The sequence below is a fragment of the Dermochelys coriacea genome, chromosome 20 (genome assembly GCF_009764565.3).
Source record: "Dermochelys coriacea isolate rDerCor1 chromosome 20, rDerCor1.pri.v4, whole genome shotgun sequence".
Lineage (NCBI taxonomy): Eukaryota > Metazoa > Chordata > Testudines > Dermochelyidae > Dermochelys > Dermochelys coriacea.
In genome coordinates this window covers 11260467-11275593 of record NC_050087.2, presented here as the reverse complement: position 1 = coordinate 11275593, position 15127 = coordinate 11260467, and the positions used below count along the sequence as shown (strand labels likewise).

The 15127-nt window shown below is 50.8% G+C and overlaps 1 protein-coding gene across 1 annotated transcript; it reads right to left on the bottom strand.

Moving 5' to 3' along the window:
• Nucleotides 1-10023: 10023 nt before the first annotated feature.
• LOC122458325 (maestro heat-like repeat-containing protein family member 2B) lies at nucleotides 10024-13839 on the bottom strand. Its single transcript, XM_043506382.1, has 4 exons — nucleotides 13720-13839; nucleotides 12884-12910; nucleotides 12438-12560; nucleotides 10024-10144 (listed from the first exon to the last, which is right to left on the bottom strand). Exons 1-4 carry the CDS (start codon nucleotides 13828-13830, stop codon nucleotides 10097-10099), a joined length of 309 nt encoding a protein of 102 aa, XP_043362317.1. The 5' UTR covers nucleotides 13831-13839; the 3' UTR covers nucleotides 10024-10096.
• Between the last annotated feature and the right edge of the window lie 1288 nt (nucleotides 13840-15127).

Here is a 15127-nt window from a genome sequence, read left to right as displayed (position 1 = left end):
ATCACCTTGCCCTGAGGAACTGTGGAAGCTGCAGCTGCGTGGGCCACTGTAAGATGCGACCTGGAGAGTGTCACTGGGGTTGACTAATGCAAGTGAAGGCCACATCTCTTTCCTAATGCACACACACCCCCCTTTGGCCATCTAGCTGGGTCTCTTATCTCCAGGCCCCCAGCAGGCTCCAAATCTGCATCAGAGATCCCTTTCCCCCACCTCCAGCAAAGGCTGTGGTTGGTAACAAAGTGGGAATTTTCTGTAATATTTTTATGAGTCCTATTGGTACCTCAGTTTCCCTTATATTTTGCATGGCTACCTGGTGGGGTGGGGAAGGGCTACATTTGCTCTCAGGGCCGACATAGAGCTATAGGTGTGTGTGTCGCCTTCTTGACTGGATGGAATGAAGAATCATTATGGAACTGGCTGAAACTGAACCCACATCAACAAGGGGGCCAGAGAGACAATACCAGCTCCAATAACTCATGAATTTCCTTTCCTCTCATCAGGGAAGCTGAACAAAGACTCCAGCTTGAGAGCAAATGATTAGAAGGCGTGAGGTGTAGGGTAAGTGTGAACTCTGGAAGAAGCGCTGGGGCTCTCTCACTTGGGAACTGACTAAGGAGGTCAGACTGAGAGACAGACAGACACAGCCTGAAAATGGGGTTCAGTCATGCTTGGCTGGATGCTGATCTCACCAGAATAGCCTATGTTTTAGCCTTCAGTTCTCTGTGTTGACCTAAGGGCTTCCCATGATGTGTTCCAGTCAGCTAATAAACCCAGCTGTTTTGACAACATTGTGTGAGATTGTCACTGCAAATGCTGGGTGAGGTGCATTAATCCCTGCGGAGCAGACTGGTCTCTATCAGGGGCTGTCTCAGTTGGACTCGCTGAGCCGAGCTCATGGGATGAAACAGGAGAACTGAAGCCCGGAAGTTCAGCCTCCGAAGGTGGTAAGGCTGCATGGCCTGCTGAAGGAAGACTGAGATCCCTTGGGGGTGTGGCACATCAGAGGGGTTCCTCCACGAGACTGTTCCAAAGCTGGGGTGTAGCACCAATCCTGTGTATCTGTGACAGTTGGTGTTAGAGGTGGGATACTGTATACACCACAAGTATTTTGCAATAAGTGACTTACAGCACAAAAACAAGGGTAGTCAATAGAAACATCAAAGAAATTACATACAAACATCTCTCTAAGACGGACATCACAAACCTGTGCAAGGAGAGAAGGTTAAGTGTTGGGAAGCTCAACAAAGAGCTGCTGATTTGAATGGCTGGAGAAGGATGGTCAGTGCAAGAAGCAGATTCCAGGCCCAGGAGGGCTGACAAGATGGTCCAATAGTGACAGAGGCAGCAGCAGGGTGTCCTTGGTTCCTCATCGAGCATGGTGTCTTCATGAGCAGGTCCCCATCAATGGATTTGAAGTGGTGAGAGTTGGAGCTGAAATCGAAGGGGCGAGCAGACCATGAGAGGGAATGAGCTGATCGTGAGAAGCAGTGAAAACATGATGAAGAACAGCAAAAACATGAGGAAAAGCAGAGAAAGCATGAACTGGAGATGGAGAGATGGAGGGGCAAGGGGACCCACCAAGCGGTAAGTGAGGAAAGTGGGGATGCCAATTCTGCGGGGAACCTAAATACCAAATTGTTGTCCCAGCTTAAGAAGTGGGGGAGGGGGGAACATAGATATCTACCTCACTGCCTTTGCAAAGGGTTGTGGTTTGAACCAGACTGACCCTGCGGATGGGCTTTGCTATATCACCCCTTTACTCTGTCCCAAAGCGAGACACATACAGCCAGGTGGATGGAGCTGATACTGGGGACTATGAACAGTTCAAAATGCTGTGCTGCTTAAGTTTGAATTGACACTTGGGGCTTATAGGAAAAGGTTTTGAGGTGTGCAAAAGACCCAGGATGTGACCTAAATGGAAGCCCCCACCCCAAGGGGAGAATATCTCCACAAATGGTGTATGGGTGTGGGGGTCACCATGCTGGAGGATTTGTACAACTTGGTTGTATTGGAACAACTCTATGAGATCTGCCTTCAAAAGCTTCAAGTGTGGTTAGTGGCCAGGAAGCCTCAAGATCTGTGCAGTGCAGGCTGCTTGGCAGGTGAGTTTGGGAATAGCAGGTCCAGGTGTGAAAAGAGACCCAAAGAGACTGGCCTAAGCATGGGTCCAGGGAAAGGAAACCAATGGAGGCTCCTCAGAAGTGGGACTCAAGTAAATCCAAAGTGGGGGGAGTGGTGGACGCAGGTAGAGCTCTTCCAAGGGGGTTCAGGTTTGCAGGAAAACAGGGCATAAGTGGGCAAAATGCCTGAGGACTGATGAAATCAGGCTTGCCCAGGGCAGAGGGCCTAACAACTTATCCATCTGTGCAGCCAAGAAGGCAGCCTGAGCTCGGGCTCCAGGAGTGTGCCTGTATGTTTGGAGGAAAGCCATCAGACAGACAGCTTCTCTGGTGCCCAGGGGATGGTGAGAGACAGACTCCCACTCCAGGCATAGGTACACATGTCCTGCTGTCTTCTCCTGGGCTCAGACATCTGAACCCCAGTGGGAGCAGAAGTTTGTGGCTAATGGGAAGACATTCATGGAGTGGAGAGATTCTGGGTCAGAGAGAACCCGTGTCAAACCATGTGTGGTGCAACCCCATCAGATGCTGAAGGGCTGTGTAACCTGCGTGAAGGTCCCAAACGTGAAGGCATTTGCCCTGCCTGTGGCTCAGGTTCCTATGCAGACACAGGAAGGAGCCGGGGGGGGGGGAGAGGGGAGGCTGGTAGTTGGGGTTCTCCCAGGACATCAGCTTGGACACCCTTTGGGGAATGACTGTATCACTCTAAGACAAAATACAGTCCTTGTGTCTGTACCAGCCCAGGAGTTGAACCTAATCTAGAAGGCTTAGAGTGCATGTTGTGAGTGAAAATACAAATAGCTTTGCTAGCAGGGATGAGGAGGGTTTTTTTCCCCTTGCTTGCAACACTAGGGAAAAGCTGCTAAGTTCAGGACACCTTCCTGTCTGTAACCAGACACCTGGATCTGAGTGGGCACAGGAGGGGCCCCCACCCAGTGGAGATGTGAGTCACCCTGGCTCAGGAGTAACTTCCCTGAAACCTGATGCTGTGTCCCAGGCAGCTAGGCTCAAAGTAAACTGCGTCCCACTCAACGGAGCCGTCCGCCACAGGAACCGAGACAAGCGTGGCAGGAAGTACGGCTACATCCAACGAGACCCTGCCCCACGTCCTGTGCAGCTGCAAGCCCCACTCCAGAGCCTGGCAGCTGCGCGACAATGCCGTCCAGAATCACCTGGTGAAAGCCATCGCACCGTGCCTGGGGGAGGTCGCCGTGAACTCCACCATCCCCGGGACAAACAGCCAGTTGCGACCTGACACGATAGTCACCAATGAGGACCAGAAAAAAATCATCCTCTTCGACATCACGGTCTCCTTTGAGAACAGGACCCCAGCCTTCCGCGAATCCCAAGCTTGTAAGCTGGAAAAATACGCCCCCCGGCCAATACCCTGAGAGCGAAGGGCTACGAGGTGCAGATGGATGCCCTGATTGTTGGAGCCCTGGGCGGTTGGGACCCCTGCAAGGAGCGTGTGCTGTGGACCTGCGGGATCGGTCAACGGTACACACGGCTCATGCGGCGCCTCATGGTCTCAGACACAATCCGATGGTCCAGGGACATCTACATTGAACACATCACCGGCCGCCAACAGTACCAGGAGGTGTGAGCCGGTACAACATCGTGCTTCAACCATGGGAAAGGGACTGAGAGACTTTTTTTTCCTTTTTTCATTGGACCATATGAACTGGAACCATAAACTCACTGAACATTAAATCCCACCAAATGAGGGCAGATCCATCCTGATCATCGTACCTGCTCATTATACTCCACACCTGAACATAGCCATTATATGGACAAATACCCCCATATCTCAATGTCTGTACTTTGACGCGTTAAACTTTCTCCCCCAATCGGGGAGATTGCAGATTATGTATTCCTTATGCCACCCGCTGCTAAACTGAACTTCGCACCCCTTGATAATCTGTACCTTATTCCCTGATGACCAGAAACTTCTATGCCTAAATTCTGTACTGTTTTCTTTTTACTTCAACATTGTCCTCACTGGAAAAGTAAAGGCTGGGCTGAGCCCTGTGGTAGCTGAGACCCCAGCTGAGTGGGGGAGACACAGGCAGGGAAAAGGGGCCGCTAAATGTGTTTGCCCTGTTCAGGGGTGCAAGAAGCCCCAGAGAAAGGTAAAGCAGCTAGAAAGCCACTGCTGGTAAAAGAGACCCCTGGTCAGAGTGTGGTCATGGCCAGGGTAGGTTCTCTTATCCCAGAGACCCAGAAGTGTGTGTGTGTGTGTGTGTGTGTGAGGGGAGATGGGCTCCTTGCATATGCATGGCCCTGGGGTTGGGACACAGCTCCAGAGGGGCGCTGTCAGTGCACGGAAGCATCCTGCATCCCTGCCTCACCAGCCCCTACAACATCAGAGCCCCAGAGATGTGGCTGGATTAAACCCAACCTTGCAGGGGACAAACCTACACTGAGCCTCCCAAATGCTCAAGGGGTCACTCAATAACCTAACCTAGGCATCAGGATACCCCTGGCTGCAGCCATGCTGGCTGACACATGGAGGAATGTGGGTGCACTCCACTCCATGCACCCTGGCATAGGAGGTGGGGGGAGGTAGTGGCAGGACCCATTCCAGTTTCACACCAAAGGTTTCAGGGTGGCAAAAGGGCAGAAGGCTGCATGAAAACTCCTGTCATGTGCCCTGCTGGTGCCATCTAACAGACCAGACCAAAGGGAGAAAGTGAAACTGCTCTGACCTGTGTATTGGAAACTGTACATCTGGTTGATTAGAAACTGCTGTAGGAATCTTGGACATGCCTGGCAGGACAGCTATTAGGGGGCTGGGAAAGATCCTGTGGTGCCTATGGAGATTATTTGTGGAGCCACACTTCCCCAGGTCACTGGTTAAAGACCCTGCTCAGCTCAGTCTCACAGGGGGAAGAGTTATGAGGAAAAGAAGTCAGACTGAGAGCGAGACATAGAGCATGAACAATGGGGTTCCGTCCAGCTTGGCTGGGATCTGGGCTAACCAGAATGGTCTGTGCTTTAACCGTCATTGCTCTGTGCTGATCTAAGGACTTCCCGTGCTGAGTTCTAGGTGACTAATAAACCTGACTGGTGTGAGTGTCACTGTAACTACAGGGTCAGGGGCATTAATCCCTGCATTGTGTACAGTGTTGATTTCTTGTAATATGGCTTCATCAATTGTGCTAAAGCAAACCAAGAACCAAAGCCCTGATATGTTGTTTGCACTGAAGTGCTTGCGAATTTGGACTGTGGGCTAGACCCCTGTATGATTGTGTAAAAGGAGCAGATCATGACCCCCTTCTATTGGACCCCAGAGGCCAACAGGGCATTTAAAATCTTGAAAAGGAAGCTGATGGAAGCTCCAGTTCTGAGCCTCCCGGATCTCACTAAGCCGTTTCAGTTGTATGTACATGAATGAAAGGGGGTGGTCCTAGAAGTGCTCACACAGTTGTTGGGAGCATGGAAACATCCCGTGGCCTATTTCTCTAAGCAGCTGGACCAAGTGGCAAAGGGATGGCCAGTGTGCCTGCCCCCAGTACTCTGGAGAGGAGAGTCAGCTAATCGACAAACTCGGTCTCCAGGAAAAGGAGGGATGGCTCCATTCCCTGGAAGGGAAGGTCCTTCTACCGAAGGGCCTGATCCAGCCAGTGTTACAGAAATTACATCAAACCACTCATGCTGGCAGGGAAGCACTTATCCAACTGATGGGAAAATACTTCTGGACTCCGATCCCTGGCTACCCAGGTACAGGTGAACTGCTTAGTCTGTCAAAAGAATAACCCCCGACCAGGACATCCAGGGCCACCCGCTGCTCTGGAACCCACTCCGGGCCCCGGGCAGGTGTGGCAAATAGATTTTACTGAGTTTCCTCGGACCCAAGGGTACAAATATCTCCTTGTCTTAGTGGATCGATTCAGCGGATGGCCAGAAGCCTTCCCATGCCGCAATTGCACTGCCAGGACGGTGGCCCTTAAGTTTGTTAAGGAGGTCATTCCTCGCTTCAGACTTCCCCAGTGGATGGAATCTGACAACGGGACACATTTCACATCAAAGATCGTCCAAAGCATCTCGAATGCCTTGCAGATCCCCTGGAAACTCCATACGCCCTGGAGATCACAAGCCTGCAGTGTAGTAGAGCGTACCAATCAGACCCTTAAATGACATCTTTCAAAAGTGTGCCAAGAAGCCTCCCTGCGATGGCCTGATGCCTTACCCCTCATCCTGCTCCGCATCCGCGCTCTCCCAAAGGGTAGATTAGGGCTTAGTCCCTTTGAAATTGTTTGGGAGGGTATGGCCTATGAATGGCACACCGGTTCTGTCAGGGGAGTGGGAGCTGGGTAATGGTTTTTTGTCTCAGTATATGTATTCCCTGTCTGCTGTTCTCTTGTCTCTTCACAGGTATACTAAAGACTCCCAGCCTCTTCCCTTGGACTCTCCCGTCCACTCCTTACAGCCCGGCAACTCTGTGCTTGTTCGCACCTGGAAAGACGAGCCTCTCCAGGAAAAGTGGGAAGGACCCTACATCGTCCTGCTGATCTCCCATACATCGGCAAAGATCGAGGGACACAAGAACTGGATCCATCACTCGTGTCTGAAGGCAGTACCCACCCCTTCATCAGCAGAGCAGTGGACTGTCCACCCCGTTGACTCCTCATCTAGTAACGATCTCGGGCTAAAGTTACTGTTTAAGAGACACAAACAGCGGGCACCTTAGAGCCAAAATGGGCCCACTCAAAAACTGGAAACCCTGGACCGGGAGGACCCTGGTAATAATTAATCGTGTAACCCTGTTATTTTCTATGCTGTTATTTCTAAACTGTGCATATCGGGAACATAATTCCTTTGTTTACTTGCGTACCATGTTGCTACTTTAACAAACCAAACTGATTGCTGGGTGTGTGCTCCGACTCCACTTTCCCCCAAAACAGGAGTGCCCCTTGTCATGCTGCCCTTAACTATAGCAAAATTAGCCACCACCAAAGAGCAGGAAAGTAGAAATCAAATGGACTCACCGTTCTGGGATAAGATCTCTTTGCAGCAAGCTACCTACCAGGATCAGGAGTATTCAGTTGCAGGGCTCACTGAGGGAGTGTTTTGTTTGACCCGAAACCAATCTGATCACTATAGGCGTCCTGTGGGAAGGAGCTCCTGTGTTATTACACAGTGGGCCGATGGATATTAGATAAAAAACGAGAGGGGAGGTCAACAGTGTGGATGTAATGGTTCCTCCCCTTTTGGGGAAACTCTTACGAATGATCCTTCCACAAAAAGAAGGGACAGAAAATATAAATTGCCGTTCAGTTAATATTTCCACTATAGCAGGCCAATGGTGGGTTTGCAGCGGTCCTTATGGTGAGTGCAATTTGAACGGCACAATTAGGAATACCCCCCCTTGTACCCACTTGGGAGGATGGGAAGCCCCCCGGGGGGCATATGAATTGTTTGGAAAAGCGGCCTTAAATATCCTAGGAATCCCTCTAAGAAACAGCCCTTACTGGGCCCTACAGGGTCACTATTTTGTATGTGGCCGAAAGGCTTACAAGGTATTGCCAGCCAATTGGACAGGTAGCTGTTATACAGCTTATGGAGTTCCTCATCTTTCAATAACCACCACACTGCCCAAAGGAAAGATTAGGAATGCCCGAGATACCTCTGCTGAGTCACGAGAAAAGACCCTGCGGTGACTCAATGCGGCCTTGGAGGGCAATGCTAAGAATCCCCTCACAACTGAAAAGCTTACAGGGTGCTCCATATTGGGAATTGTACCACTGATTACCGGGCCAGCCATAGCATGCATAGGCCGCTATATTGTAAGGCTTCAAATGGTCCTTAAAAAGGTAGCCTTAGAATTAGAGGACTCGATTCATGATCTAGGGTCAGCAGTAGTAACGTTAAATAAGGAGGTACAGCAGCTCAGAACGTATTCCCTCCAAAACAGGCTGGCCTTGGACTACCTTTTGGCATCCCAAGGGGGTGTTTGTGCCCTTGTCAGGTCCCGATGTTGTGTATATGTAAATGACAGCAGTTATGAAATTTATGATAAGGTAGTACAGGCTGAGGCCCATGCCCAAGCCGGAGCACAAGCTGCTTACACTGCCCCCGAGAGTGATTGGTTGAAACCTTGTTTTCAGGCTGGGGTTTGTCATCTTGGCTTGGTGGTTTATTTAGTCTGTTGAAAAGTTTTCTTCCTGTCTTAATCGTACTGATGGTGTTATGTTGTGCAATATCATGTGTCAGAGCCCTTGTAAAAAACATAGTAATGCATTCCCTTCAGGGCTACCACAAAGTGCTTATGCAAAGTCCCCTTATAAAAAGATAAGAGCCCAAGTGAGAAAACTCAGAGACAAGGCTGTTGAGTATTCTCAAAGGAGGGAGTTGTTGGGGACACCGGGCATGGCCACTAGGTAACTCAAGGGGATGGAAGACCACGAGTGTCGAAGAAGCCCCGTCGCTCTAGGCCCAGATGGCCCCCCCCTTCCCTTTTCTGCCTGGAGACACTCACAGCGGTCACACTGAGAAGTTTGCAACAGTGTATTGCAGGCACAGACTGGCTGAAGCAAGGTTAGGCCAAGCAGGACAGGAATGTTAGATAGAGCTGAACAAACAACTCCATATATGGGGGAATAGATGATAAGAGGAAAAAGGGGAACTGGCTGGTATACCGGATTGGCTATATGGATGCTCAGGGCAGCTTGCTATTGGATAAGTATGCTAAAGAATGAATTTATAAAATATGTGTAACTGCTTGCACTGGTGTGCAGGATTTGAGATTGTTGTCTTCCTGTACCGCTTGAAGCTTCAAATAAACTTTTCTACTTCTCCACCCCGTTGTGATTATTGGGCGATGCACACCGGGCAACGAATCCAGCTGTTGCTTGCCTCAGGCATTTTGTGCCAGCAACAGTGGGATAGCTACTCATAGTGCACTCTGCATTGATACAAGCACTCCTGCTGAGGACACGCACCGCTGACTCAAGGAGTGCAATGTGCACACGCACAAGCAATGTAATAATAATGTGATGGCTGTATGTTAACGTAATTTATGTTGACATAAATTTGTAGTGCTGTGTAGCAAAGTGGCCTCCCTGGGGTTGCAACTGGCGGTGTACCCGAGGAGACACCAGACTCCCACCGCACCGAGGTACCAAACCTGGGGAGAGTAGGAAGTAGGTCCAGGGAAACTAGACAACTGTCTGGTAGAGTGCTGGCTGGCCTGATACTAGATCAGCATGTTGCACGCGGATCCCCGCTGACCCAGTGGCGGACCTTTCCGCCACTGTTAGGATCCTGGGCTGGGACACTGTGGAGTCAGGTGTGCCTGCATCCCCCTACTCACCTGTGAGTCTCCCATCTGCTGAGCTAGGAACATAGATTGTTGGGTGCTCACCCCTTGCCAGAGCCCCCTAGACTGTTTGCGCTGCTCACCGCTGCCTGAAGGCCGGGCTCCTAGACTCTTACCTGCTGTATCCTGCTTGAGGGTTGGAGCTGTAGACTGCTTGGTACCCTGCCCAGCCCAAGGTCCTGGGCCCCTAAACTGTTCACTTCTCTACCCTGCCTGAGGGTTTGAGCCCTGGAGACAGCTAATTTCCTCCTGGTAGAGCCTGCCATTCCAGGTGCATGACAGCAAAGAGGTGTGGCCACCCTTAGAGATTGACCGTGAGGGACTGCCACGCATGCCTGCACACTTACACGGAGACATGGCCAAAGTTAAGCACATGTGTAAATGCTGGTAGGCTGGGAGCCTATGGGGACCTATGATACTGAGTCATTGTGTCAGTATTGTAGCAATATTTATATAGAAACTTCCTTCGGAGGCAAAAATAGCTTCTGTATCCAACTCTTTTTGTTCCAGCAGCGCTTACAAGCTGCACCTTTCACCCTGGACTTTCTAAACTCCACCGGCTATTTTCATCTGCGGAGTTTGTTATCATTGGCAGAGCAAATTAGGGTGCTTCTAGGTTTCTGTGATGAAGTGGCTTAACCTGTAAACTACCTAGGCCCTAGAGATCAGGTTCAAGGTGCTTGTGAGATTGAACAGCTCTGGATTCCTGAGGAAGAAAAATGGAAGTGAAAATACCAGACCTTATGCTGACGTAACAAGTCCCAGTGGACTCACCCAGAGGCTTGGGAATGGAGAGGTGAAGGGCGTGATGTTACAGGATGTAATGTTACTGTGGTTATGGTGACCAGAGGGTGTATTTTCACTTCCCTTTACTGTTTCCTATTATGTCCATTGATATACTGATGTTCGCAGTTAGCAACATCCTGCAGACATGCACCAGGTCAGAGCAGCAAAGCTATGAGCCTGAAGTTAGGTCCCTAAATCCACGTGTGGGCATCTTGGAAAAAGTGTTCTGTGATTCAGAAACATGGAGCATCCCCAGGGACCCAGTGAAATCACTGGGAGAGGCCAGTGCTCCGCAGCTGTGAAAACCAGGCTCTCAGTGTCACTATCTCAGAGCGCCACCTCCTGGCAAAACACAGTATTGCCATCATTCAGCAGTGTTTTTGAGCTCAGAAGGGCTGGCACAGGAGCCTTGGATCCTGTTTGATGCCTTCGCCACAGGCTCTCTGTGATAATTCACAACCAAAACTATGGGCAGCCAAAGCGTTGCAGCCTCTTTTATGCTTTACACAGTCTTTGCTGTAGCATTCCCCTTGCCTCCAGGGGGCAGGTCCCCTCCCTCCACCTTCCATTCCTCGAGCGAGAGAACCCTCCCCGCAAGAGCTCACAGGCCTTCCCATTCTGGACAATTAATCCCTGTGCCCAGGGAGGGCCTGCAGATTTTCCTGCCCTGCTCCCAGTGTCTAGGTTTGGGCTGAGGAGCCATGCCCCCTTCTTGGCTCCCAAGCATCACATCAGGTGCTACCCACCCCTAACCAGGCCTACCCAGAGTGCCTCTGTTCTGTCACAGGTGAACAGAGGACCTCTTCCTTCAAGGGCTCAGGCACCCTTGACACAGGCTTTACTTAGCTGCCCAAATATGGATTTAGGAGCCTGGCTTTAGGCTGCTCTTTCTGCACAATCCCTCCACAGCGAGGTGTGGGAAGAGCTCCCACTGCTGCATACCAGCCATGGGGGTGAGGAGATGGGGCTGAAAGGTGTGGAAAGGAGCTAGTGAGGCTGTCGTACAGCAGCAGGTGGTGTGTTTAGCCCTGCCATGGTGTGAGGAAAGCCCCAGAGACATGTAAAGCCTTTTCAGAGAGTGGCCCTGGATATGGTGGGTTCCATTAGTCAAGAGACCCTGAGTCACCGCTCACCTGGAGGTAAGGGCAATGGATAACCAAGAGACACACTGGGTTCCTTGCATACGCGCAGGCCAGTGATAGAGACAAAGCCCCGAAGAGGGCCTGTCAATGCTGGGGAGGGCCCTATATCCCTGCCTCCCCTGGCCCTGGAAGCCAGAGCCCAAGAGTCACCACTGGGTTATGTCCAGCTCTGCGGGGGGGGACACCCATCCGGATTCTCTCACCTGTTTAAGGCTCACTTCCTACCCCATGGGGGGGTGGGCAGGAAGAGGACAGCCCAGGCTGCAGCCGAGATGTCTGACAGCTTGAGGATGGGGTTCACCTCCCCCTCAGCAGATGAATGCGAGGAGGAAGTGGTAAGATCTGATCTGTTTCAAACCCAAAAGCTTTGGGGTGGCAAAGGAGTGCGGGGGGCATGTGGAAACTTCCTCTGTGCCCTGCTGGGGTGAACTAAGGAGAAGACGGATGGGACATGTTTGACACTGCTTTGCACTGGTTTATGAGAATACTGTGGCTTGGCTGGCGGGGTGTGTTCTGTACGAATCGGGACTTTACTGGTATTACCGCGACCGGGGGCCTGGAGGAATGGGCCGGGCACATAGCCCTGCCATTTGTGGTTTAGCCAAACCTGGCAGGAACCTGAGTCCTAGGTGAGGAGGGGGTTCGATCTTCCCTGGCCTCTGAAAACAGGGGGGGCTGGAGCCCAAGGACTCCATCTCAGACTAGCAGAGCAATGGGGCTCCCCTTTGCAAACAGTGAGGGCCATATGCCAGACCTGTAATAAACAGACACTGTGCTCAGCAGGCTCTCTGCCTCAGAAATGGACCGTAGGGCCATCTGCAGGCTAAACAGAGGACAGAAGATAACTCACCAGACACAAGCCGTTCCTTCCACTTACAGCCCACAATATGTCGGCATCTCTGCCAAGCTCAGAGTGGACCCAGCGCATTCTGGGTGCTGGGCAGGTAGCTCATGAGACTGCAGTAGTACAGTCACAGCCAATGGATAAAATAACATCTACCTGGAAAACCAGTCTTATCACATTACAACAAACTCTTTGTACTTCAGTCCTCAAAGCTCCTAATCACTCACCAGCATGGAGCCAAGGAGCTCCAGTTTGTAAGAGAATTCGAACTCCTGGGAGTCTCTGGTCTCCAAAATGGCACAGCTAATCTCCATGACATTCTGGATGAGGGTTAATTTTAGGTACATGTCCTACATAATCTAGAAGGAGAAACAAGAGAATGTGAATGAGAAACGGAGAGAAGAACCAGAGTCCAGAAGATAAAGATCAGGAATTAAATCTAGCCTCAGGAGAGGAGAGAGGTGTCCACAGACCCCAGAAGGCAGAGGACCCTGGCTCTGCACACCTCAGAGGAAGAGAAAACCCAGGATCATGAAAGAAATCCAGGTCCACTTACACCAGAGCAGCCAGGATTCCTGCTTGATGTAACAAGAAAATCAAGCTCTGTGCAATTTAAACAAGCAACTTGTGTATAGAAAAGGCAAGAGCTGAGGGCAGATTATTTAGAATTTACCTTGTTCGTAACAGCGATGCCCAGCACCTGAAAAACGAAATGCAAAACAGCTATTAGCAATGTATATAGTTCACATAACACACATTCTCAAAATGGCCTGGCTGGTGAATATGGAGCAGAGAGAAATCACTATTGTTAAATCTTCCAAAAGGCAGGAAATGTATCCAGAGGGGGTGTTTTGCAGAGGTCAAGATCAGGGGCCATCCTACGGAATATTTGCATTTGTGAACTCCTGGAAGATATCCGTTTGGTTCAACTGTGGACAACTTTTTTTGACAATGGCTAAATGAGAGTCTCAGTTAGACAGGGCAGAACTGAATGGCAAAGTGACGTGGCGAGGTTGCACTGAGAGGAGAGTCAGTACCAGCAGACAGACACCTAGGGAACAGAAATAATGAGCACACAGACAAACAAGACGACAGAGAAGTGGTAAGGGAAGTAGTGAGTCCAAGAAACAGAGCGACAGCAAATAAACTAAATACAAGCTAGCACTATTCTCTCTTGGGTAGCAAAGGATAGAGCTAGATACACATACATATTAGGGGAGTTAGAGTGTTAGTCTGAATAGCCTGAGTATAACTGCAGCTGACTTACTGTGGTTGACAGAATTTCAGAAGAATATAGAAAAACTAGAGAAAACACAAAGAAGAGCAACAAAAATGATACAACATGTGACAGCTCACGCTCCATCCATTACAGTTTTAAATTTGAGTTATGTGACAAATTATTGCTCAAAGCAGAGTTTTAGAAAATACAAGCCCTCTCTCTATAAACTCAGAGGCAATGCTATAACTTCAGGGTAATGCCCCTCACAGTTGTCACGCAAAAGTTCTTACCTGACAACTGGTTCTGTAATGGTGAAGGACATTCCCTGTGATGTCTGCCTCTACTCGGGAGAGAAGCTGCTCTTTTGGAGCATGGACAGCCACGTTGCTGTATGTCAGCATCAGGGTGAGTCTGATTCATTTGGCCTTGGAATTCTGATCTGCTGCTCACCGAGGAATTGCTCACAGCAGCAATAGCAGCTTCTACTTGCAAAGCTCTTTTCAGCCAAAGATCTCAAACCACTTGCAAAAAGTATTAAAGCAATATAATAACTGTGTGAGGTAGGGAGATACTAGTATCTCCATGCCAGGGGTGGCAAGTTGGTAGAAATTTTGGTGGTGCCCAGAACCAGCCCACCCCCAACCGGCCTAAGGCTCTGGGAGGGAGTTTGGGTGGGGGTAGGAGGTCTGGGGTACAGGCCCTGGACTGGGGATTAGGGTGCAGGAGGGGTGCAGGGTGCAGGCTCTGGGAGGGAGTTTGGGTGGGGGAGGGGGTATGGGGTGCAGGGAGTTTGGGAGTTGGGAGGGAGTTTGGGTGCTGGGTGCAGGCTCTGGGTTGGGGCAGGGAGTGGGTTTGCAGGAGGGATGAGGGGTGCAGGCTCTGGGACAGAGTTTGGGGATTGGAGGGGTGCAGGGGTGAGGGCTGTGGGGCTGAGGATGAGGGATTTGGGAGGGAACTCAGGGCTAGGGCAGAGGGGTGGGTGTAGGGGATGAGGGATTTGTCTGGGGCTGGGGATGAGGGTTTGGGGCATTGGAGAGGCTCAGGGCTAGGGCGGAAGGGCAGCCTGCCCTGGCGACAGTGGAGGGAGAAGGGGGCACTAGGATCCTACGGCAGCAGTTGATACCTGAAGCCGGCAGAGCAGAGTCAGCGTGAGCTGCAGGCTCTGGGCAGTGAGCAGGGGCAGCAAGTGGGGGCTAGGGGAAACTCTGGGGAGGCAGGTGGAGCCGGGGGAGGTGCATGGGGGTGGCAGGTGAAGCCGGGCCCCCGAGCCCTGAATATTGGTGGAGCCCGGGCACCATGAGCCCATAGAACTCGCCACCCCATCTCCATCATTCCCACTGGGTAACTCTGACACAGAGAGCCTAAAAGGCTGAACTGACAGCAGTGAAGTACATGGGAGCTTAGTCATTGACACTGGTGGGTACAAGATCAGGCGCTAAATGTTTTGCCTAAGGCTGCACAGTGACTAAATGGCAGGGCCAGCAATGGAAGCTGTCATACATATAAAGGGAAGGCTAACCACCTTTAAATCCCTCCTGGCCAGAGGAAAAAAACCCTTTCACCTGTAAAGGGTTAAGAAGCTAAAGATAACCTTGCTGGCACCTGATCAAAATGACCAATGAGGAGACAAGATACTTTCAATTCTGAAGTGGGGGAGCAAAGGGTCTCTCTCTCTCTGTGTTGCTTTTGCAGGGAGCA

Coding starts and splice junctions, on each gene's coding strand:
- LOC122458325 (XM_043506382.1), bottom strand. CDS start 13,830: ATGCTGACATACAGCAACGTGGCTGTCCATGCTCCAAAAGAGCAGCTT. Junction 12,911..13,719: donor ATTACAGAACCAGTTGTCAG/GTAAGAACTTTT, acceptor TTCGTTTTTCAG/GTGCTGGGCATCGCTGTTAC. Junction 10,145..12,437: donor AGCTCCTTGGCTCCATGCTG/GTGAGTGATTAG, acceptor TTTCTTCCTCAG/GAATCCAGAGCTGTTCAATC.